Here is a 24,362-nt window from a genome sequence, read left to right as displayed (position 1 = left end):
AGTAAAAACACAGCTGTAATGTTATACTGAGAGGGAGGCCAGTTTGCGTGACAACACATCATCTTCCATATCTGAGCGAAACCACAGCAACAGCTGTGTGCGTGTGTCTCTCAATGTGTGTGTGCGCATGTGTTGAGTGCAATCTGTGTTCAATATGAAAATAAATCATTTAAAAGTCTGTCTCAAGCTTGTTTGTGACAGTGTCAAAGCCAAAGCCAGCATGAGGTCTCAAATGTGGATAATTAGAGTAGACTCACTCACATTTCCACACATGACACTTTCATGACATATATCATTTCTGAAACCATTTCTAATATGTAATTAAACTGGGCAAAAACTGTCAAATATAAAACATGCAATGACTGTTTTTATATTTAACAAATGTGGATTAGGACAAACCCGATGAGGCTTTTCTTACATCTGAATGTCTAATGAAGCAGACTAAAATCTCCAACGTATTGTCACCTAGCAGGATCCAAACTCAGTATTTAATGTGACAGAACTGAGAAAGTTTTGAATAGCCGATTTGTAATAAATCAGAATTGAACGTAATATCTGGGTATTTTGAAATCCTATTATGAGTGTTCTCTTAGTCAGCCGGGATGAGAGATGAGATAAACAAAATAGAGTCTGGGGCAATTTAAGCCTCTTTAATTGGTTCCAGTGTGCAAAGAACGCTTCACAAAACTCAGAGAGATATTATGGCTGTGCTCTCTGACCCGAGCGGCTCTCTATGTGTGCAGTTTTGTCTTCTTATCTCTGCTGGCTGGCTGCAGTGGCTTTGCCTTTTGCATGTTTCACTCATGTTCAAGCCTGTGGTTCTTACTAAAATGGATAAGAATTATGTGAAAACAATTGCTGTAGGCTCATCACTCCCTGAAACCAAACACCAAGCGTAGCACTGCAGAAACTGAGGTACTGAGATACTATTGGAAGTTTTGTAAATAAATAGCAGCAATGGTAGCAGCAAGTGACAGAAGCAGAACATAAGACCCTTAACGATTTTTACTGAGTGCAGAGAAACTTTATTTGAGCTTTTGAGACTCCCATTACCAACAAGAGACCCTACAAAGCCAATAGGAACCTCTTCCCGAAACATATGCAACCACCCAGAGGAAAATGTACAGCAAAACTATTACAGGCCCAACATGAAAATTCATATTTCACTAGTATCTAAATCAACATTGTCAAAACATTATATTGCATGAGCGAAAAGAAAAATGAGCTCAGTCACTACAAGAAAGTAAGTTACAATTAACAACAATGCACATAACGATAGGTTGTTGACAGCAGCATAAGAGCATACATTAGCAGGCAGACAGACGCCATTACATCACCCATAAGCAGATCAGCGTGAGAGTCATAAAACAGAAACAGACAGCAGGATCAGCAAACTCGAAAGCGACTGTTAGACCAAGCACACAGACACTAGCTGCACGTTAGCACAAACAGGAAACACTTACTTAAGCATGGTGAAGTGAAGCAGAGATCACCAAAAGAACGAGGCGCCAATGCCTGAAACAAAATCCAACAACAGGACAGGGAAACATGCATCTGAAGCTTCAAATGCATGTTTGAAGCTGATATGACCCAAGGCTAGAAGCAGAGAGTGCAGCAAAAACAAAATTATTCCTCCACAAAGCCATCCTGAAGCTATATTACTGGACTGTTGGCAGGCAAACAAGCATATTAAATACCATATGAACAACAACATTGGTGGCAGTGAGTAATTGAAGCAGGTACAGCTGAATTTTTAAGTTACCTGTGGGCACAGCAGCATGATAAATAGAGATATTGGTATTTGCAAAGGGTGCGTTTGATATACCATATTCGCTGATATATAAGAAAATCTGGAAATGTTTAAAAAAGTGTGGGTAATATTATACTGAAGAAGATGAGTACAGGTGCCTGTGTTACTTAATGATTATATAGTGATTATTATTATGATTAATGACTATATTACATAGTGTTGCATTATGAGCAGCTTCTAATGTTGCTGCATTTTTTTCAGCTTCTCCATGTTTTGCTGCCAAAGAGAAAATAAATTCCCAACGAGTCATAGTTTCATCTGACATCTTTACCTGCCAGGGAATGACTCATCTGTCAAGCCGACAACACACACAGCCACAGATTGTCAGATGAGCAGCTCAAAGAGATGAAAATATGTTAACTGCCAGAGAAAATGTATCCGACCACTTTCATTAGCCTGACAGGAGACTGTAGATGACTAATAAACAGAAGGAATTAGCTGTACTTGAAAACACACAAGCTACACGAGTGTGAGGTCTTTAAGAGGAGTATTCATGTTTCACTTCCAAAAAAATAAAGGCTTCAAGGATGTGGTGTGTTAGGTAAACTTTCTCAACAGATTAAAATATTTTTTATATTCAGAAAGTGTTTGAAAAGATTATTTTATTCAGGCCAAAAGGAAAGAACGGTGGCAGGTTAATAGAGTGTGTGTAGTGAGTTTACTCCAAGATGGAGAGCCAGAAAGTCGAAAACACAGGAAGCTATCATAGCATACTGTAGTGAGGCGAAGTCCTTCCCCTTCCGGTGGCCCCCATGGGACCTTATTTCGGAAAAAATATGTACGGTAATCAGCGGCAAGAGACAAATAATATTTTGATCCTGTTTGAATTACACATGTGATGTTTGTCAATGTATATCTCCAAAAAAAGCTCCCTGTTTAAAAAATAATGAAGTGTAAAAATGTCCCATTGCTTTTATGTGAAAACGCTCAGTCATCTCTCGTCTCGCACAATATGTCACCAACACCAACATGGCTGTCACCTTGGCACATTTAAAAAAGAGGTGAAAATCACTACAAGTCAGGCCATGTTGAGAGTGGAAGCCATGTGAAAGGAGTCGGTCCTGTAAGATAGCATGCCAGAATGACTCTAAAGGGTTTGGTGAATTTTATGTCACTTACATTTCTTTTGGGTGTGTAGTCTTCATACTTCATACTTCATACTACATACTACTGTATTTTAATAAATAATTACAATTGTGGACAAAGAAGTGTACGAACTCCAGTCTTTCTGTCTTGATTTCATTTGATTATTTCTCACTTGTCGGTACCAGTACCCGCACAAGCCTTACAGTATAGGTAGCCTATAGACAAATTTGGGACAGTATAAACCCTAATCCGATGGGCTGTTTCAACATCTAGTCGGGTGTAGTTTGTTGCAATAAAAGGAAGCTCTCGATATACTTCCAACGTCTCTGAGTGGTGATCACAGTGACATCAGACCAAAGTGACGTAATATTCTAACAAAAATCCTCAGCCAACCACCACATCACCTGGCTCTCTTCACTATGAAGGAGTAATGATTAATTAATGTAACTCTGGCCTTCTCACTGCTGAGCTCCACAGAGAATGAGGTCAGTCACCCTCAGTGTTTCAGCTGCTTGTCTCACCTGGGGCCTCTGGCTGTAAGGGAGGGTCATGTCGATCTGTAAATCAAGACTTACGCTGCTATATAACTCTTATTGCCTGTGTGGTTTGACATAATGGTCACATAACTGCACTCAAGCACCCACAGAAAAGAGGGTGCTGGGATTCCTGCACTAATTGGCCCCTTTACACTGACTCTAACAAGAATTCATTGTGTTACCTGGTCTCTTTGTGATATTCACTGACAAGTTTGACATATGTTATTTTAGGCTAGGTAAATGTCTGGCTGATATTACGGCCCAGACACATCAGGCAAACGGTCAGCCATGAGTTGTCTGAGTTTTTGAGATTGCAGCAGAGGCCATCGGTGACAGAAATCACTCTGATTGGCTGTTCAGTTTAAGCAAATCAGTGCACCAGAAGAGGGGAGAAGTGAGCAAAGCAGCAAACAACTTCGTCAAGAGGCCATGCTGAAAAGGACAGTCTCATTTTTCTCATTTTGACAACGCCAGTGCCATTTGCAACTTCTTATCAGACATTTTCTCAATTACCAGATCTATGAAAGCGGGCAAATCTACATCCTTAAGGGCTGCTTTTGTTTATATACGCAGGGGTTCTAGGGGTTCTTTTTTGAATGACGGATGCAGTGCTACCTGCTGGTGTGGACATATGTGCTAGTTGTCGCTGTTGTCGCTGTAGTCATCATCCACATTGACACACAGTGAATCTGCTATATGGGACTCAAAAAGAAAGTCAGGGACTTGTTCACACTTGGCATTACCTTACAGGTGTGAACACACCCCACCGTTGAGATCTGATCATCAGGCCACATGTTTAGGTGGTCAGAGTCACATTCAGCCTAATTTCTAATATACTGTATGCGCATCCACATGTGCCACATTTATGTATGGCACAACAAATGTACCAGTTTACCTGACATGAAGTACAGAGTCATACTCTTTCTTCCTCTCTCATCCAGTGGTGTAGTGTAGAGTATACACAGGTATACCTACTTATTTGTCTGTCAAAATTAGGTATACCCACTCCTACACCCCCTCTAATGCACTGAGCAAGCAGAATTTGTTTTCCCAGGATGGCAAAGGCATGATATAGTTTTCATGAGTGGATGGAGTAAGGAATGCTTATTCTCAAAATGCATAATTATAGTTGTCTCACCCTTTAGCATGTGGGCCAGTACTGATTACAAAATCTGCACCTCTTCTGTGGCTAATGATAATTTCATAATAATCCTTAATCCCTGAAGTCAAGCAGCACAAGTTAAGAGACAATGTGCCCATTGGGTGAACTAAATATGCAAGAGTAGTCTTACATGTCACTGTTTATAACAGGGCATTTATCCTTCTGCTGTATGGGCCACTTTAAAAATAAACTGGGACATAAATTAAGGGTACACCCACTTTTCCAGGCACCACTACACCACTGCTCTCATCTCATCGTTTTCCTCATTTTGAGTTTTATAGCTTTATCCAATATGCAAATACACACAATAATCCTCTACAGATGAAATCTGTAAACAGGGAAGCGAAATCTAACCAGAGCTTGCCTGAGATAAATTTTTTACAAAAGTTGTGAACTACAGCCAGTTTCTGATGGATTATCTACAAACAGGCTGGATGTGTGGATACAAGATAGCCAGAGAGAGGGAAATGAGATGACAAGGGAAAAAGACCGGTTAGGATAAAGATGATAATTAGAAAGAAGAGAAAGAGGAATGCAATGAAAGAATCTGTTTGGTTTCTCAAATTCTGAAGCAAGTTACATTTGAGATTAAAACAAATGACTTCACCTCAGTCTTGGCAAACAATTTGACACTTCCCCACAGATCCACAGCGTGTCCTTTATCTGTCTTCATACCCCGGAGGGCTAAGACTGATTATTGGCCTGTACGGCTGCTCTATCACCAAAATGTGTTTGTGTTGATTGTCAAGGCTGAGGTAGTGATGTCATTTGTTTTAATCTCATCTGCATGTACGAGCGATTTTAGACCATGAAAGGAAAGATTTACTCGGTCGCTGCAGCCTCTTTTCCTGTCTGTTTTTGTCTTCCTGTCTATGTATATTTCTGTCTGTATCTGTCTCAGCCTGTGTCTATGAATCACACACTTAGACGTCACTGTTGAATGAACATTATAGGGTCACAGCGATATCGAAAGGGCAGAAAGTTTTTGACTTTTACGCTTCTTAAAATTGGTTTCTTATCTTTTTTGTCATTAAAGAAATTAAGTTCCTTCCCCTGAAGCGATTTTCAGAAAGTTACTAGATAGGTCATTGCTATTTTCTCAAATATACACTGCTTTTCCTTTATTAAAGAAATAGTTCAACATGTTGGGAAATATGATTATTTTCTGTCTTGCAGAGAATTAGATGGGAAGGTTGATACCCCTCTCATCGCCATCCATTAGAGCTTCTCTGTGGGGTTTTCTTGTAAACAGACAAACGTTGTGTTTACATTCACTTCTCTGCTGGAACATTGCTACATTTCTTTGCCCAATACAGTCACCTGTAGTTCAGGGGAGTAATGTGAAACTACACCAGCACCAACCTCCGTGGCTGAATAATGAAGCCAATGCAGAAGCACCAAAAACTGCAGTTCCTCAAATGGCCACTTGCGGCTGGCTCCAAAAGTGAGTCAATCTCCATAAACCCCCATATTAAAATGTTTAACTTCACAGCAGAAATACACATATTTCAGTTTCGGTCTCCATAGCTGAAAACTATAGAGAGTGAATTTTTATATAATCTTCGAATTACATTAAGTTATGCACACGGGCATGGCCGTGGCCACTTTGAGTGACAGGTGGTGGTTGATTTCAGCAACCATGCTTCACGTGGCCCGCCTCAGCTCGGGCCACGCACCACCTCTTTGCCCATTTTGGGATTAGCTGGGAACCGGCGGTGTCAGAACTGCCAAGATTTGCCAGAGCGGACCACACCAAGCTTTACAGCGGCTCTTCAGAAACCTCTGGTTGATTATTATTTATATTATTTACACATGGCATTCGGATGTGTATCCTCATGCGATTGAATGAGAAACAAAACAGGGACCCACAAAATGTGTAAAAACTATAAACTAAAAAAACTAAAAATGAAGATCGGAGTCAATTGGCATGATGTGTTGGACTAATACTTGGCAGTGACTTCCAATACTAGTAGGCAAAGTTTTAACCTTTGGCCACGGCCAGGCTGTTTTTCGCTTCTTTGAGTCTTTATGCTAAGCTAAGATAACTGTGTGCTGGCTGTAGCTTCATATTTACATTACAGAAGTTAGAGTGATCTTGTGAGTTGTCCTGTGGGTTGCAGTACATCACTGATACTGTTCACTACTTAACATTAACATTCCAAATAAAGCCTTTAATAGCCTTAAAGTTATTCATTCTCTGACAATATCACATTCCTGTCTGTATTTTGCTTCTGCTTGAACATGCTTTGGCTGTCACACTTTCTTTTATTACATTTTCATGGCTACATGAAATGGAAAATTATTGATGCCTTTTTTCGTTTGATGACATTTCCCGTAATTCGGGCTTACGTATTTGGTATTTCTGGAAACTCTGGCAATTTGAATTGAACTCAAAATAAAGTTCTGTGGGTTCTAACAATGTTGGTCTTTGGACCATGACTTTGTAATGATGAAACCACCAAAGGCTCTATTGGCATTCAGAGATAAAGGACTCTCACATGAGGCAAGGCGAAGATATTTTATTTACATAGCGCATTTCATTACAGGTGAATACAATGTGCTTTACATTCAAGAATATACAGCAACAAGTGACATAACATAATAAGAAATACAAGAATATATAACATTGCAATCACCTACCTCCAAGAAAACTTTGATAGACCACACAACCATCCCACAGAAGTGAGGGAATAAAGAAGAGCATTGTAAACCTTAAAAGAAACCATTGTTCAGCTAATGCTTTTGCATTACACAAGGTAGTTCCATGTATTTGTGGAGTTTTGAGCAAAGACAGTTTCTTGTTCTCTATTTCTCTCTGTCTGCATTTGGTATTGTAACCTATTAGAGAGCACCCTCTAGTGATTTTCCTGATTACACTACCCGTCTACTACACGAGGCAAGCTGGTGAAACATGGAGAAGTTCTATGAGTTATCACAGAACTTTTCATTATTATTAAGAATGACTTCTTAACACAGCTCTCTGCAAACTGTTCAATTTTGAGATATTCTTGTTAAACTAGGAGTAATTACGGTGTCTTCTCACACGTGTAAGGTTAAGTTTAATGGTCATATACAATAATTTCAATCATAGTGAAATGTATCTATGCAGTAAAACCTATTTTAACAATTGAACAGATGGCGCCATTAGTTGGGTGTTTGCCTGGGAAATCCACATCTAACCCGCATTCTTGTTTGTACATTGTTACTGCACCAGTTTTTTGTTTAAATGTGGGCAGCAGGGTGAGTCAGAGGAGAGTGAGTAATGACTTAGTCATCCATGTCACACACACTCAAAGTACACACAAAAAGTACACGCACACACATGCACATATAGAAGTTAGACACACTTCTTTCTTCCTCTCTCACACACGCACATACAGATCCTATTATAACCCATTTTGGATCTTTATATCATTGGATGTCTTCCCCAAGGCAGTCTTGTATTGAAAAAAATGCATGAAGGCATGTGTGTGTGCTCTACATGTCAAACCTAACCCGAAACAGGGGTTTATGGGAAACAGTGCAAAGAAACATTTTGTAGGGATCTTTCGTCACAAGGCATGAAGCGATCTAATCATTTTGTTTAAAATCTGAATAATTCAAGCCTACTGACTCAATTTGATTGAGATTTGTCTCTGTAAAAGCTAAATTAAAAACTGTAACTTTCTCCTGTGCCTTTGATTGATCTCCCTTTTGTGTTTTTGTAAATAGAATACAAATAAACTTGCTTTGCTTTAGTTATTCAATAACTCTTCTTCATGAAATAATGGACATGATGGTCCAGTTTGTCTTTAAGCTTCTGTATGGCTACACTCACATCACAAAAAGTAGTCCAAAGTAGTCAAAAATGACGCAGATTGTCTTATTTAGACGTTTATCTTCTGCTTTGACGCCATTTTATTTTGAAAGTGCAATATACATTTCATCTAACCTCCTTTTATTTTGAAATCAACGACCCGGAAACCTTCTCACGCAACGTTTGTTCTACGTTCCTCTTCTCCTGTGTTTGTGTGCTGGGCTCCGTTCACCATGGCACAGGCGGTGCAGAAACTCATTGCAAAAGTACCTACTTTAGTTGGTGGTAAGTTTAATCGCCTTTTGTACTGTTTTCTTTACCAATTATAAACGGAGGCAGCTCAATAAAGCGTACAGCGCTAGCTAGGTCACCTTGTCACCGCTTGTTAGCACCTGTACAACCTGTCAGTGTCACCTGTGGTACGGCGAGCTCAGGTGAATCAACCACTGCAGCAAAGTGTACCAAATGTTTTATGTAGTTAGAGAAATGCGAGGCGGCACAGTGCGTCTTGACTTTGCTGCTCATTAGCTAATGCTATTCCTAAAACAGCCCGTATCTCTTGCAGCCGCTGTCACATACTCCAAACCCCGACTAGCGACCTTCTGGTACTATGCCCGGGTGGAGCTCGTCCCACCCTCCCCTGCTGAGATCCCCAAAGCCATAGAGGCCGCAAAGGGGCTCGTCAAGAGCTACCAGTCTGGACGCCTGGGACAAACCACAGTGAAAGTGAGTCCTTACAACTTTCTTTGATGTGGAAAAAAATCAACAATATGTGAGTGACTTTGATGTAAAAGGTGCACCTGCATGAATTAGGAACATGTGTAGTTTCTTCTAGGGAATAGAAATACACCTTTTTGGTCTGTTAGGGTGCATAGCTGTTTTGAATCACTGAAGGCATCTATCAAACAACATTAAACTTTAATTCTATTTACTAATTTTCTCTGTTTCATATAATTATGAAATGGATATCTTTTAGTTTTGGACTATTGGACAGACGATGCTATTTGAACATGCAGCTTTGTGCTCTGGGAAGTTTTAATTGGTTGTTATTTTGCAGAAGGCAGTAATTATATCTGAATGTGGCTGATGCCAATACGTGGTAAGTCCCTTGGCTCAGATGTTGGGTCTGCAGTGTGTTGTATACACCAGTTTAACGGTCGAGTTTATCTGCATATACAATAGAAATGACCGGATAATTGTACAAGACAATAGAAGTAAACTGTGTGGGCCACATGAATAAACAGCCAGTGTAGGGTGATTAAATGCCCTTTCAGTTAGTTCAAAGGAAAAATGAGTGGAAAAACACTCAAAGATGACAAGAACAGGTTATTTGTGTGAAGATGTAGGCGGTGTCAAAAGTTAACAGTTACACAAAGGAGACTGACCTGGATGCATGACGAGATAAGTTGGTGTGTGACTGACTGATAGCAGGTAATTGTATGCATGGGAAGGGACTCATTTCTGTGCTGTACAATTACTCTTTCATGTTACATTGTCAGGCCTCATTTTAAATATAAACTATTATAAACTACTGCTCTCTAATTCTAGATGCTGACATTAAATAAGTGCATGTTTTTGTGTTGTAGGACGCCTTCAGGAATGGACTTGTGGCCACTGAGGTGCTGATGTGGTTCTACATCGGCGAGTGCATCGGCAAAGGAGGCCTTATTGGATACGATGTCTAAATATTGTATTTTCTTTTTCCTTTGGCACTTCTAACTGTCACATTCTCAACAACCTGCACACCATTTTCAAATAAACCAATGTATGTAATCAGATAAGTATCTTTAGTGTCTTGAGCATTAATTTCCAAAGTTATATTTTATTCACAAGACTTATAAAAATGAACAAAACTTTTCTTCATCAAGCTGTATATTTTATAGATGTTGCTGCTATGTAATGATGGACATCTCCTCTCGCTCTCGACTTTCCGACATTGTATTTAAAACGTTTCCCAAGTATTTGCAGAAAGCTCTCCTCACGTCCTCCGGTTCCTCCTCCAGGTTGGAGTGAATAATCGGCAGTCTGCCCAAATGCGAGGCTGCATCGAAAAAAATGAACATGTTAGCTCAGAAATAGTTATAATAACTCATACAGTAGCTTCGGGAGGCCGGGCCTGCAGTGGAAATACCTAATGGCAGTCGTCTGTCTTCTACTACACTGCCAGGCTTGTGGTGAGCTATGAGAAGACACTGGTTGTCGTGGAAACCTTGAGAGGAGATGAACATTGAATGCCATGTCTCTATTTCTTTGAGGTGACTTGGAACATCAGGATTAAAAACGATCACCACACCGCTGGAGTCCTTTATCAATGCAGGCCAACACGATTCAAATCTGTGAAGAGAATATATTGTATGTCTGCATCTGGGTACGATTCACTAAACAGGAAACTATAAATTATGGAAATCACTGAAAATGTGTTTGTATTTAACTTACTTGAAATCTCCTGAACAGTCCCAAAGTTCAACCTCACATGGCGTGTTGTCACCGCTGCCCTGAGGTAGTGATTCAAATTCCACTATCCTTGAAAGAGTAGAAAACAGCTGTTTAGTTTTAGTTTTTTAGTTTTTAATACATCACAAGGCAAAATAGATTTGGTATTTGCTTTTAAATGATTTTACACTAAATTTAAAATGAAGCTCCAAACATTCTGTTAGATCGTGTTATTTACATCTTCTCAGAGTTTGGGTAAACTGTACCATGTGGAAAGAAGGAAAGTTGGCACAGGGTTTGTACCTTACTCCCTGAGTCGGTCTGTATTCACTTCCCACATTTTCTATTGCGTCTGAGAGATAATTGGCAAGAATCGTTTTCCCACTCTGAAAAACAGACATGTTTTAGAATAGTCATCAGTTACAGTGCATTAATAAACACTCTGAAAAAGGCCTATTCTTTATTATTACATTCATATAGAAGTTAATTTTCCTGCTAATGAGCCTTCACAGCAGCAGGTGAAAGCACAGGTGTTTTCTATGTACATGTTTATATGACTAGTATGCTGGCATGGCTTACTGGGACACTGAAATGATTCTGAGTCATCATTAGTGTTATCAGTTACACCTGAGCTTTGCCCTGCTTTAACAGGTCAATGTCTGCTATGAAAGAAGTATAAAGTATAGTATATCTGTCAGCTTTTACTTCAGTACGTTTGTATTTGCAGTGGAGTGGTGTAAGCTTTTTCTCTGGCGGCCGTTTAATAACCTTAATAAAGGCTCCATGTGCATGCAGCATGGCTAATGTTACTTAAGTTAACAGCTGAACACCATGCAACATACAGTTTTACTTACAGTATTAAGGAAGCAATATAAAAAAGCAAAAGCACTCATAATGCGGGCAGAATGACAACTTTAAGTGTTCTATTATTATCTATTGTAAAGCCCTTTTTTATGTTTTATATTAACCTGCAGTGTCACTATGAGTAACTAAAGCTGTCATATACATGTAGTGCAGTGGAAGATACAATATATTTCTCTCTGAAATGTAGTTGAGTAAAATTATAAAGTAGCATCACATGAAGAGACTTAAGTAAGCTGAACTACTGTACAGGTAGCATTACGAAACATTGTCCTGTAAACACCACTGCACGCTTCTTACTTAACAAACACACATATAAAGCTGGTCACCTGTGAAAACATACACACAAGTGCTCTCCTATAAACATACAGCTGCTCCTGATGTTCTGCATAAAGCTAAAACATAGGGGGGGCTATTAGCTAACGTAACAACACAAGCTGTGCGCTTTCACTATTCACAAACTGTTCTCTAGTTACCGATCGACATCTACCAGTAAAAATAAAGGGTCATCTGCAGTGGAGGGAAAGGCATTTACGTACCTCACTGGGACCAATAAAGAGTATTTTTGCGTTGGACATTTCCCGTCAACAGAAGCCGAGCATTAGCTGTCCTGCTATCTTCGACTGACGAAGCACTAAAAGGCCCCAAAATAAGGTAAATCAATCTTAGTTTTAATCTGAGTATATATCTGAACACTGCTATGCTGAGTCTTGACTTCCACAGACTGAAATGTAACAAAACAATATAGATAATCTTCGTAATTTGGTGTTAATCTAGCATAGTTTGAGATACCGTGGCAGTAAACTTCCTTTTCGTTTCTATGGTTTCAACCAGTGTCCTTTGCTTTCTGTTGTTCATTGGTTGGTCGCAACTTTAATCAAACTTAGTACCGCCCACTTTGCCCTTGGGGAACAAATCAGCAGCGAGGAAATAAGGCGGTGTCGTGACGTTGCTTCAGAGCTAACCAATCGGGTTCGAGCTTTCAAGACGGGGGTGGGGCTCTTCAGTTAACTTGGAGTAGCGTTGTTCGCAAACCGTACAAGGTGAAAACGTAAGTCATATTTACGTTTTCTTTTGCATTGTTTTATAAGAGATTACTATGTCTTTATTACTAATATACATACTGTAGATACCAGCCGCTTTGCTTGATAGAATAAACAGGATGCTTGCTGGCTTTGGCGTAACGTAAAGCTTAGAAATCACTTACTGTCGACTGTCTGTTGCTATGGTGTAAAGCTTAAGTTAGTTAGCTTGACAACCTAGTCTGTCCTTCATAGTAACGTGCAAGCTAGGCTATGCAGGGTACGAAGCTAAAAGTCATGACACGAACTAACATCCTGTCCTCCTCTGTATGTATGTTATCAATAACTTATACTGTTTGTTGTTTTGTCAGCAGTAAGAAAGTATGTCTCCAGAGGATGAACTCCAGAGTCCCCCCCTTGGTTTCAGCTCCATCAGGGAGGATGTTACTCTGAGCTGTGGAGATCTAGCTAGCTCTCATGAGCTGGGGAGAAGGAGCAGAGCACGCAGCAGTCTCCACACCAGAACCCCAGAGACTGACATCAGCTGGTGAGGTCCTACTATGCATGAACATGTGAACCTGAAGCCTGATCTCTGTGTGGGTGGGTCACAGCCTAACCGATCTAAAGCATTTCCTTCCTGTTTTTCCTTCAGTCATGGAGACTTTGTTGATGGAAAAAGCCCTTTCCTGAAAATACTGATGGATGCAGAAGCAGCTGCCAACTCTGCTGCCATACAACTTGTGTCTTTTAAAGATGCCATGGAGGATGAATTTGCTGTATGTTTGTTGGAGTTTTGCATGGTTCAAACATGGATCCTCCATGTTGGAAACTAAAACAATTTACCTATTAATATTTATTTAAAAAGTATAGTTTTGACATTCATGACTCGTTATTCAAACTTCTCTTTCTCTTAAAATTAAGGATTCGAGACAGTCCGCTAATGATAAGCGCCGAATTGCAAGGCAGAGAGGACTTTTGCTGGAGAAGTTGGAGGATTTTAGACGAATCAATAAGTCTGTTCGACAGAAACTGAAACAGCTCCAAGATTCAGAGGTTGGTTACAATACTTATACCTTTATATTGCCTGGGATAGTTAGTCATTAGTCTAGATAAGCAGTACTACTGTAATTAATTTAAGTTGATGAGAGCAAATGAAAGACTCTGACTTAAATGCATATTGTAAAAGCTTTTTCATTTTCCTTTAACATGTTTTAAATAACTTGTGTGTGTATAAAGACCAATCGAGTTGAGTTTGACCACCAAATTGACATCTTATTGAAGAAGATCACACAGGCTGAGACTGAAAATGAGGTGAGTGTTTGATAAAGTTCATGCAATGAATTTAAGTGTAAGCGAGTTAATCTTTGTGCTTAACTGGTGGCAACCTGGTGGAAGATTTAGTCCGTGAGAAAGGGTTAATCTGGACCTTATGTCCTGTGTACTGAATGGAGTGGTTCAATTGGTAACTGCTGGCCACATTAATGTCAAGGCTGTCACCAAACAAAGCCACATTTTGTGCTGAATTAATATGATACTGAAAAATGTGACACTAAGGCCTCCAATGTATGAGACTGATTGCTCTTTTATTGCATAAAACCTTAAATTATACAAATTCCAGTCTCCAACCATGTACTGATCACTGTCACTTTTCTCCTAAAGCACTTAAAAAGAGATTTGAGTGAGACAGAAAGGAAAGTTGAGGAGCTGATGGATCTGCGGAGAGAGGAGCAGGTGAGCACAGCAGAAGTTTTTCATATAGATGTGCTTTAAAAATGCAAAAGGATGCAGAGTGCATTGTAAAGCATCTGCCTATAATGGTTTTCACAGGAGAACATAAAGTCTGCAGTTCACATGACCAAGTCTGTGGAGGCGACCCGTGCTCACCTGCAGGGGCAGCTGCGGAACAAGGAAGCCGAAAACAATCGTCTGACTGTACAGCTACGGGTATAAATTCCTTTATCAATACACCACTTCCTGGACAAACTGTTTGAAAGATTAAAAAATGATTGCATGTCTTTATGGGTGTGCTGTCTTTTCCAGACTTTGGAGAGAACCATAACGGAGCAAAAGATGGAGATTGATGATCTCAAAGGCTCCTTCACCTCTTTGACTGAGAAGGCGGCCCAGGACAAAGAATCTCTCAAGAAAGCAACCCGAGCACAGAAACTGAGAGCTGAGAGATTTGAAGCTGCTATTGAGAAATGCTATGCGCAAATGAAAGAGAAGGTATAAAGTCATATTGGCTGTGACTTCTGGTTTTAAAAATAGTGTATTTTTCTAAGCTTTCTTCTCTTTTTTTGGCATGCAGGATGCTCAGCTGGCCAGCGCCCGATCAGAAAGAGACTCCAGGCGACGACAAAAGGAGCAGATAACGGATGAGACGAACAGACTTGTAGCTCATATAGAGTTGTTGCAAAGGTCAGGCACCATCTCTTTCATCAAAACCAATACACACATACGGCAACTGCCAATTGTCACTGATGCATTTTAAATGTGTACTTTTTCCAATAAAGTCAAGTTTCAGACCTGACGGCGAGGCTGCGGATGGAGAAGGACGAGCTCAGTGCAGCTAATGAAACTGTGATGCAACGTGTTGAAAAGCTCAGTGCTGAAAATGGAGACCTCAGCGTCAATAATGCAGCGCTCAAGGTAGAAGTTGCCCAACAGCTTGCACATGAGAATCATTACTGTAAAACACTTGCTGCATAAATATGTTGTCCATGGTTATTCATATAGCCATTTAGTGGTCTGCAGGCAGTTCTATCTGGCTTCATATGTTTGTACACATCTATTATATTCTATATATTATATATACTTAAAACAAACTTTATCTCTTTTAGATTTTTTTTTCCGTCACTAAAATTGTTTTGATGTTTGTGTGATTGGAGGCATCTGTAGCTCAGTTGGAGCAGCAGCTGGCTGATTGTGAGTCTGCCCTGGTGGAGGAGACGGTTGTGTCCCAGGAGAGGAAACTTCAGGCCGAACAGTTCCAATATCAGGTTGACATCTGCTCATTAATTATACTCGTCACTTTTTTCTTTTATTTATTTTTAGAAGCTGAGAGATTAGGGTTCGCACAGCAGATGGGATATTAATTGCTGTCATTTATCAAAGAAAATATTACTTTTTTTTTTTAGGTGTATATTGGTCTATTTTCAGAATAGATTATAAACACTGTGGCAAAGAAAGCATTGGACATCTGTACTGGGAACACAAACAAGTTTTAAGACCACAGACTGTTAATCCTTTTATCCTTTCTTCCTTCATACACCATAAATTAGTCATGTTTTGCACTTTAGATTTTTCACTGTTGTTTTATCCTTTATGTAATTCTTCCTGAAGCAACAAAACATTGTTTTTTAGAATATTTTGTGTTTTTTTTTTTTTTTTTTTTTCAAGGTTGCAGAGCTTCAAGCTGAGATTGATGATCTGAGGATAAAATATAAAAACATTTTAAAAGAGGTAGAGAAGACACGAGATGGAAAAGATACAGAAGTTGAGAAGGTAACCTAACATTTTCCCTATATTTTATGAACTCTTTTTTTGTTTTAAAAGCTCATTCTAACAGTACTCTTGTGCTTTTTCAGCTCTGCAGCGCTGTTTCTCCTGCTGTTGAATTGCTAGTTAGTCATGTTTCTTTTTCAGCTGCGTAACATTTTGCACGTGGCCCTGCTAACTACTAAACTTCTTACAGTAATTCTGGACTGGACTAACAACTTCCAAAGCTCGGTCTAAAGATGAATCTCTGCACATTCTGCACGCTTAAAGGATTACACGCATCTGTGAGCATCTCTTTGAGAGGTGTGATGAATCCTTAGGCTAACATTTTGTCTATTCCCAACACCCCACTCCTTCTGCCATCCTCTGGAGCCCAGGCGAGGCAGGAGCTGCAGGAGCGAGTGGAGGAACTGGAGCCTTACCCGGAGTTACTGAGTGCAGCTGAGCGGAGTCTCTTCGAGTGCCAGGAGAACCTGCGGCGCTCGGAGAGGAAGTGCTCAGAAATGTCAGAGTCCATTAGGCAACTGCAGGTCAAGGTGTGCAGCATGAGCTGTGGCAGTCAGAGGATGTTAAATGTCGTCATTTTCCTACATCCGACCACTAGGTGGTAGTACAACCCCATGTGCATCTTGTTTTTTTGGTGCTGCTGTGAGTTGGTTTTGATGTTTGTGATTCAGTATTCTCTGATTGCAGTGGAATCAGTTAGGTTTCAACCATCCTTATGTGCCCCATATGTGAGTGTTCTTGTGCTGTGTCCTTTTCAATCACCATCGTGTTTCTATCAGCAATGATGAATTGATTGAATGTTTAAAACTGCCCATTTTAATAGCGTTAAAGACCAGTGTGTAGGGTTTAGTGGCATCTAGTAATCGCAGATGGTAAGTCTCTTGGTTCAACCTCCCTTTTCAAATGTGAAGGAGAAACTAGAGTGCCCACTAAAAATTGAGACAGTTTGCTTTGTCCATTCTGGGCTACTGTAGAAACATGGCAGTTCAACATGGCACCCTCCATGGAAGGCGACCCGCGCCGTCTGTAGATATAAAAGGCTTATGTAAAAGGTTTATTCTAAGGTAACGAAAAAACAACAGTTCTTATTTTCAGGTTTTAAGGTGACTAATGAAAACATATCTATGAATATATATATATGAATATATTCCATTTCTGCCAATAGATCCTAGTAAATGTTACACACTGGACCTTTTTAAATGGGCTGTTATTGTATCCACTGTGAAACCCTGTTTTCTGCTCCATTCACTTGTAACACACAGGCAATTCTGAATTTTTACATCTTACATTTACAGATGGAGAGTCAGGCAAAACTGCTCACATCATCTGTGGAGATGAAAGAGTCCATTCACAAGGCCAATTTACAACTACAAGAGAAAATGAATTCTCTCCACAAGTAAGACATCCTCTCCTGTCTGTTCTTTAGATGTCTACTTTGTGTTTTTTGTAAATGATAATAGTAGATGAACGCAGGACACTGTGAGGTGCTTCCCCTCTCTTCTTGCTTTTTCCTTTCCTTTTCTTTTGTTTGTGTTTTTTTTTCTCCCTGTAATTTTCTATTCCTACCCAGTATTTACTTATTTCTCTTTTTTTTTCTCTCCCTGGTCAATTAGTCGGAATTTTTTTCTCACTCTTCGTTTTTTCTTTTCCTCTTTGCATTCCTCAGATAATACACCACTCCGCCTTGTTGCTCCTTAACACTTACATATACACTCACACCTACACACACACACACACACACACACACACACACACAGACAGACACACTTAAATCCTATGCTGCGCTGTACCCATTTAATTTATCCTGGGTTTGGTTACTGTTTTTCTGTCACACAGTGTGTAAGGTCTATCTTGTCTGAGCAACGACAGACGAAAAGAAGAAAAAAAGTCTATTTTGTAATAATGCAACAGAAATTGTTTAACGTGTGTGTTTGCAGGGAGATGGAAAAGCTGCAGCAGGAGAACCTGGAGCTGGTACGGAGGCTCGCAGCTCAGGAGGAAGCGCTCGGCTACAGTAACCGGCAGCTGGATCAGCGCTCGTCAGAGTGCCAGGCCCTCAGCCGGCAGCTGGAGGCAGCTTTATCAGACGTGAAACAACAGGTACAGCTCATAGACCGTCTAGCGACATCTGAGTAAGATTGTCAATCATCAGTATTTCTCCTGTTACATGATCTAATTTTGTATTAATAATAATAATTGAGTATTTCTATCTATCTATCTATCTATCTATCTATCTATTTGTCTATCTGTCTAGCCGACTGCTATAAAATGTCATCTGTAGACCAGGTGGCATCATATAAAGAAATATTGGATCTGTTACTGATTGACACGATACAGCTCAATCAAGCCTACATATCCAGCTGATAAAACATCAATATTGTCTTAGTCTCTGATGCTGTAGGTGTTTCCAGATAAAGATTGGTGCACAGGAAGTGTTGTGTTTCACTTTGTTTGATAATTTGAAGCTTTTCCACTTGTCCAGGTCAACAAGGTAAAAGACCAGGCTGTTTCCAGAGACGAGACCCTCCAGACCAAAATCCTCGAGCTGGAAGCTGAGAAGTGCAGACGGGATAATGAGCTGAGGCTTCTTCGCCAGAGCAAGCTCACTGTGAGTCTCACGCTTCTCTTGAGCATATCAATAAACTGAATGTCATTGAAAACGCTCAGATTGTACTCAATTCATCTTTGATTCAACCGGAGATGTGTTGATATCTGAGGTAAAACCGCTGTATTTTCATCTGCAGGCGGAGAAACAGTTTGAGGTGCGCCTGAAGGACCTGCAGCTCAGCCTGGACCAATCAGAGAGCCACAAGCAAAGCATACAGAACTACGTTGATTTTCTCAAAAACTCTTATAAAACCATGTTTGATGAGGGACTGCCAACATCAAGTTTTGGATCCTCATATTTTTTAAAATGATTAAGGATTTATAAGTTTGCATTTTAAAATTATTTTCTTTCTTTCTTGGGTGATATTTATATGGTGTATTTAAAAATGAGAATTTCTATCACTTTTTTTTAGAGGAAGTGAAAGCTTATATTGAAATATTTTAGCTATGTTTGGGTATGTACTTTTACATTTTGCTGACAATCTGGGATTTTTTTTCTAGGTATCGGGGAAATCTGCTGCAGTTTTGATACCTGTTTTCAGTCTCAAGAGACGTTACATGATATTTTCACGTGTATGCAAATTTGTGAACTCTTGGTGCTACTGTATCTTATTTCCATATGACACGAAGCCAGTTGCATACATTTAGTTTAGGAGATGTGAGTGGTATCTATCCATTTACCACCTTACACAATGTGGCAAATCTTTGGTTTGTTGTGAGAGCCTTAAGAAAACAGCAGATCTGTTATGCTTTTGATTCATTGTTTAATTAATTCATATAATTCTGTGGTTAGAACTTTACAAATGGTATTGGTATTTACCTTTGGGTTTTATACTGTTGGTCAGATAAAACAAGCAATCTAAATCAAGCAATATCACATTTGGAGTACCTGTTCTGACCATTTTTCACTATTTTCTGATATTCCATTAACTACATTTATTAATCAAATAAATAAATAAAAGGGGGTTTCAGCTGGAGAAAAGTAATGTGCCACTAGGTGGAACTGTTTTGTTAGATTAAGTTTTTGCTTCTGTCAAGTGTTTCATTTTACCCATAATGCATTGGCCGCTTAGTCAGCAGTCTTACCTTAGTCACTACTAAATGAGCTCTATGCAATATACAAAGTAAGACTCAGGGCTGCAGATCAAACTTTTTTTTGCCATATTTTGAAGTTACATACACCTAATTATGAAAGTAATTGTTGACCAGTAAAGGTAGTGCTTGAAAACCAAATATTATGTTGTTGCGAAAATCCTCGCCAGGTTTACCCGTGGTCGAATAAACCACGCTTTCCATGGTGCTCCGTTTAGATGTGAAATATGCTCCAACTTTGCTCCCGTTAACCTGATGATGCTGAAAACAAGCGTGTGGTGTTTTTTTTTTTTGTGATCCTAAAAGAAAATGTGATGTATATTGAACGTGTTTATCCTCAGCTGGACTGAGATGAATGATGCTGAGAATTAATTGTTTAGCTGTCAGCTGTGAAGCTCATGCCTTTAGGGTTGCAAACATAATTACTGAGCTACATGCAACACTGGGCTATTTCCAAACCACTTAAAAATCTTTTGCTTGGCGTGCTTTTGTAATGGATGTTTTTACACATAGAGCACAGGTATCTGCTGCATTTACCTAAAAACTCAACTATGTTTGTCTTGTACTGTTGTTGCTTGTGGTCCCATACTGTACTGTATCTATGGTAATAAACTACCATGAGTCCAGCCCTGCGTCCAGGCTCTGATGTGCCCTTGCTGTGGACATATTCCCCCTGAATGAGCAGTGCTCCTCTCAAGTTCTCAGAGACAAAGCTCTATTGTGCTCTCCGTCAGGGGATGGAACCAGTTCATCTCTGTGTGCGTCAGTACCCCTGTTTTTCCTTTGCTCTTGTTCTCGCTCTCGTGGTCCTGCCCGTTTACGTAATTCTATGCACACTTTGGGAATTTGTTTTTCTCTGCTGTTTGCTGGAAAATAAGCTTACATCTGACTTCTTGCAATTTGGTTGGTATCACGATTCAGCACCCTGATTGACACACCCTGAGTTTATGTCCTTATTAGACTCAAAGGAATTGGATGACCCATTTGTCTCTTTTCTTTTTTGTTTTGTTGGGCCAGTTATCAAAAACAAACAGAGGCACTGTTCACTTTTGCACATATTAAAAGGTTTTTCTGAAGGTCACATACGGTTGGCTAACTGATGTATCAACTCTTTTGGATGGAAAAATAATCCCTTAATAGTTATACTAGTCAAACTTTAGAAGGGAAAGGGGTGATATTATATTACTCATAATGTGCATGGCATTCATTATCAGGAGCAACATATTTCAGGTTCAGGATTGCACACGAGAGACTGTACTGTTACATATAATATCTCTCTGTGGAACGTTTAGATAATTCTCTATATAACCTATAATGTTTTTTTATAAAAGAAAAGTCTGCGGCTTGTGGCCAGCATCTGTCCAACAGCAGGAAAACCACTCTGTAGTTTACATTACACTCATTCCCTAAACTATGCAGTGACATGTAGGTCCTCTCAGAAGTGGGTCAGCCAGATGCAGTTGAAACAGTAGAGCTCATTTCCTACTGAAAACTGTTACAGCAGACCCCCCCTGAGAATGTCAGTTTTTCAGATTATTGCAAGACCCAAACTTTACTGTGCTTCTGTATATAGAATAATTGGAAAACTGTATTGTTTTATGTGTTTATTTGTGAAAAATTAAAACATCAAATTGCAAACATGGCAGTTAATTCACCAACTCACATATGGTACAGTACATTTCCAGTCTCCAGTCATATTCCAACACATGTTAAACCCATATTATCATAGAATATCCCATAATTACATCTAACAATGCATTAAGTGAAGTATGAAATATTATTCCTTATAAATAAAATGAATAAGTACAGTAGATCAACAGAAACATGGCGACATGTGTGTAATGACTTTGATTTAGTAGCTGCCATAGATTTTGTGTCATTTCCATGTTGTCATGTGACATGTCTTGTCAAGAGAGGCTTAAATATGTGAATTATTATATAAAATAAAAGTGGAAAACACATTTTGGTTAAACTAGAAAACAAGAATTTTCACAATGTAAAAAAACTGCTTCAAAAAGAAACAAACCACGAGGCTCCAATGTTATGAAGCAAAAATCATGAACAGTATAGTTCAAGACATTCATCCTACAGATGTCTGCAACCTCAAAGTGTACATTGTTCTATGACACTTTAAGGGTCTTCTTTCCAACTTGAATTCAGAGCTTTACATTCTCAGTTTGTGAATGTCATTAAAAAGTCTGTAGTGGGCGGCGGTCTTTTTGTTGCTGCCAGAGCAGTCAGTGTTACACTTGCAAGACTCAATCATCATCACCATCCTGCTGATGAACTCGCCATTTCTGCATCGGAAGCGGACGGGCGACGTCTGGGTTCGGTGAGGCCTGCAGCATCGCCCGTCTGAGCAGGACCCGCAGTAACTTGGCTGGAACTTTTTCAGGCTACGGCAGCCTGTGTAGGACAGTTTAACTGGACGGATGGCCTTTTCTGTGTGGTTGCATTTCTGACCTTTCTGTCAGAGAGGAGACATCAAAAGTGTTAAAAGTGTAATTTATGATTAAGATTACAGACCAATGATCTAAATATGTCTGTAAATAATGCTAAAGATCAGGCCAATAAAAGTGTGTAAGGTACCTTTAATGTGGTAGAGGGCGTGTGGTTGCATGGGCGGATTTCACAGATCCGAGTCTCTTTCACCAGTTTGCACTTGGTGTTGCTGTTGGTCACCCTGGTGGACACTCCAGTGCCGCAGGATTTGGAGCAAGGCGACCAAGCTGTGGTTTGAGACACGCACATTGGGTGGCTCCTGAAAGCTGCATAGAGAAAAAAAAGAGAAGAGGTTTAGAAAAGAAAAAATCAAGACATCTCAAGCACATGCAGCTATGTTTGTAATTTAACACACATTTCTTTATATCTGGCTCTAGATATAACCAAAAAAAGGACATTGTGTTACTGCTCACCAGGTAAAGACTTTGAGTCTCCTCTCCACACAGGAGCCAACTCATTCCTGTTGGTAAGGTCGTCTTCGGATGGTCTGCTGTCTTTGCTGTGCTTTTTTATGTGCTTCTTCACCACCGAGCTCTCTGTCTTTGCCTCCTCGGGGCAGACGAGTTGTTCACAGCACCGCCCTGGCACCTTGACCCGCTTGGGCTTGGCACAGCCCAGTTTGGGCAGAGTGAGCTCATGTGGGCAGAGGGAGACACATCCAACAGCACCGTCCATACAAGTGCACTGGTGTTTGCAGTTTGGACGGAAGATTTCCCCGTTCTGGTAAATCTTGTTGTTGTACTCACAAGTTCTCCCGTCTGCTTTGGCTGTTTTAGAGAAAACAGAGAAAGGTTGTGAGGTTTTGAATTCAGAAGAGTGAAGTGACTAAATGCATAAAAAGACTGAGAAGAGGGAAGAAGAGAAAGTCACTGTACCTCGACAGATGCCCTTAGCAGAGCCATATCTCCCTCCAAAGTTACACTCCAGGCCCTTTGTGTGGTCACATGGCAGTGCCTTGCTGCAGTCCTCAAAGAGCTGTCGTGCGCAAACTTTACAGCATCCACAGCCGTCCAGCATGAGACTGACTCCTGTTGCACATCTGGGGGTGTCAGGGGGACACTGACAGTCCTGCGGGCACGACGCTGACACCTAAGATAAAACACGACATCAGACATTTCTAATCAAAACTTTGAGATTAAACAGGATCCTCTTATAACAGATGAACAGGCAGCCTATGGATGAACAGTGACTGTTTCCTCACCAGTGTAACGCAGAGGATCACAACGACAGAGACTTTCCACATCTTCGCAAGTTTTCTTTCCTGAGTAAAAAAATCTTCTCTCTATCAAACACCAGACCTGGCAGTGAGTTGAGGAGTGCTTGCTCTCCCTCTTTTGGAGTCCCCATCTCCTTTTATACACTCCCAGCAGATCTGACGTATGCGCGGGCTGAAGAGGTGTCCCGAAACTATGAGAGGAATGCTTCTCCATGCGTCCTCCCATAAGCCCATAAGAAGCTCCCCGCCTCCTCTCCTCTCACTCAGCTAGCCAAGAACCACCCAGTCTAACTTCCATTCTTTCAGGACATTCTCTACCATTCAATTACCATTTTCATATCTGTTATATAATCATGAAGTGGGACCAGAAGTTATTCTTGTACCATGAAGTAAACCAGTTCCTGAAATGTCTATGTGATAAAACATTACAAATACAAAATGTTGAAGTGGGTCATGGCTTAATTACATGTCCTATTCTGGGAACTACTATATACTATTCAAGCAATGCATTACATTGTTTGCTACTAAATGCATTATGCATTATTTTGTTCCTATTTTGATAAATATTAATCCCACTATTGCTTTTACCCTCTATGCAGCCTAACAGTACATTATGTGTGAACTTTTGTGGTTTGCAAAAGTTGTCTTATTCTGTTAATGTTGTTTGTATTATTGTTTAAACATTTTTTTTGAGCTACCTTCATGGCCAAGTGTCTGTCAATAAGACTTTACCTG

At 39.9% G+C, this 24,362-nt stretch overlaps 4 protein-coding genes across 6 annotated transcripts; 2 read left to right on the top strand and 2 right to left on the bottom strand.

Moving 5' to 3' along the window:
- The first annotated feature begins 8,512 nt into the window (after positions 1–8,512).
- LOC127364673 (ATP synthase subunit g, mitochondrial-like) lies at positions 8,513–10,174 on the top strand. The gene is made up of 3 exons (XM_051402412.1): positions 8,513–8,675; positions 8,956–9,116; positions 9,977–10,174. Exons 1-3 carry the CDS (start codon positions 8,624–8,626, stop codon positions 10,073–10,075), a joined length of 312 nt encoding a protein of 103 aa, XP_051258372.1. The 5' UTR covers positions 8,513–8,623; the 3' UTR covers positions 10,076–10,174.
- An 18-nt stretch (positions 10,175–10,192) lies between these two features.
- ift22 (intraflagellar transport 22 homolog (Chlamydomonas)) lies at positions 10,193–12,530 on the bottom strand. The gene is made up of 5 exons (XM_051402397.1): positions 12,224–12,530; positions 11,127–11,209; positions 10,827–10,913; positions 10,522–10,724; positions 10,193–10,431 (listed from the first exon to the last, which is right to left on the bottom strand). Exons 1-5 carry the CDS (start codon positions 12,260–12,262, stop codon positions 10,283–10,285), a joined length of 561 nt encoding a protein of 186 aa, XP_051258357.1. The 5' UTR covers positions 12,263–12,530; the 3' UTR covers positions 10,193–10,282.
- A 38-nt stretch (positions 12,531–12,568) lies between these two features.
- On the top strand, positions 12,569–20,535 carry LOC127364658 (outer dense fiber protein 2-like). Of its 3 annotated transcripts, none has more exons than XM_051402349.1 (17): positions 12,569–12,735; positions 13,081–13,253; positions 13,359–13,482; positions 13,628–13,759; positions 13,943–14,017; positions 14,366–14,437; positions 14,534–14,650; positions 14,747–14,932; positions 15,015–15,124; positions 15,220–15,355; positions 15,595–15,705; positions 16,106–16,210; positions 16,582–16,740; positions 17,506–17,606; positions 18,148–18,310; positions 18,693–18,818; positions 18,955–20,535. In XM_051402349.1, the coding sequence occupies exons 2-17, from the start codon at positions 13,090–13,092 to the stop codon at positions 19,126–19,128; spliced, it is 2,055 nt and encodes a 684-aa protein (XP_051258309.1). In that variant the 5' UTR covers positions 12,569–12,735; positions 13,081–13,089; the 3' UTR covers positions 19,129–20,535. The 3 variants fall into 3 exon arrangements, with proteins under 3 accessions (XP_051258309.1, XP_051258317.1, XP_051258328.1); XM_051402357.1 differs by having other exon boundaries at positions 13,078–13,253; XM_051402368.1 differs by lacking the exon at positions 16,582–16,740 and having other exon boundaries at positions 12,578–12,735.
- Positions 20,536–21,500: 965 nt separating this feature from the next.
- On the bottom strand, positions 21,501–23,813 carry LOC127364669 (CCN family member 1-like). The gene is made up of 5 exons (XM_051402381.1): positions 23,613–23,813; positions 23,287–23,500; positions 22,825–23,178; positions 22,499–22,677; positions 21,501–22,376 (listed from the first exon to the last, which is right to left on the bottom strand). The coding sequence occupies exons 1-5, from the start codon at positions 23,652–23,654 to the stop codon at positions 22,074–22,076; spliced, it is 1,092 nt and encodes a 363-aa protein (XP_051258341.1). The 5' UTR covers positions 23,655–23,813; the 3' UTR covers positions 21,501–22,073.
- Between the last annotated feature and the right edge of the window lie 549 nt (positions 23,814–24,362).

This window comes from Dicentrarchus labrax, unplaced genomic scaffold (assembly GCF_905237075.1).
Source record: "Dicentrarchus labrax unplaced genomic scaffold, dlabrax2021, whole genome shotgun sequence".
NCBI classification, from domain to species: Eukaryota; Metazoa; Chordata; class Actinopteri; family Moronidae; genus Dicentrarchus; species Dicentrarchus labrax.
The sequence above is the reverse complement of the archived record's forward strand: the minus strand, read 5'-3'. Positions and strand labels throughout refer to the sequence as shown.

Excerpts from the sequence above, each read along its gene's own strand:
- LOC127364673 (XM_051402412.1), top strand. The coding sequence starts at position 8,624 with ATGGCACAGGCGGTGCAGAAACTCATTGCAAAAGTACCTACTTTAGTT. Across the intron at positions 8,676-8,955 it reads AGTACCTACTTTAGTTGGTG|CCGCTGTCACATACTCCAAA; the intron begins GTAAGTTTAATC and ends TATCTCTTGCAG. Across the intron at positions 9,117-9,976 it reads TGGGACAAACCACAGTGAAA|GACGCCTTCAGGAATGGACT; the intron begins GTGAGTCCTTAC and ends TTTGTGTTGTAG.
- ift22 (XM_051402397.1), bottom strand. The coding sequence starts at position 12,262 with ATGTCCAACGCAAAAATACTCTTTATTGGTCCCAGTGAG. Across the intron at positions 11,210-12,223 it reads TCTTTATTGGTCCCAGTGAG|AGTGGGAAAACGATTCTTGC; the intron begins GTACGTAAATGC and ends TCTGTTTTTCAG. Across the intron at positions 10,725-10,826 it reads GACTGTTCAGGAGATTTCAA|ATTTGAATCGTGTTGGCCTG; the intron begins GTAAGTTAAATA and ends TTCTCTTCACAG.
- LOC127364658 (XM_051402349.1), top strand. The coding sequence starts at position 13,090 with ATGTCTCCAGAGGATGAACTCCAGAGTCCCCCCCTTGGTTTCAGCTCC. Across the intron at positions 14,018-14,365 it reads AGGCTGAGACTGAAAATGAG|CACTTAAAAAGAGATTTGAG; the intron begins GTGAGTGTTTGA and ends TTTCTCCTAAAG. Across the intron at positions 18,819-18,954 it reads TTCGCCAGAGCAAGCTCACT|GCGGAGAAACAGTTTGAGGT; the intron begins GTGAGTCTCACG and ends TTTCATCTGCAG.
- LOC127364669 (XM_051402381.1), bottom strand. The coding sequence starts at position 23,654 with ATGTGGAAAGTCTCTGTCGTTGTGATCCTCTGCGTTACACTG. Across the intron at positions 23,501-23,612 it reads TGATCCTCTGCGTTACACTG|GTGTCAGCGTCGTGCCCGCA; the intron begins GTGAGGAAACAG and ends GTTTTATCTTAG. Across the intron at positions 22,377-22,498 it reads CGCCCTCTACCACATTAAAG|AAAGGTCAGAAATGCAACCA; the intron begins GTACCTTACACA and ends CCTCTCTGACAG.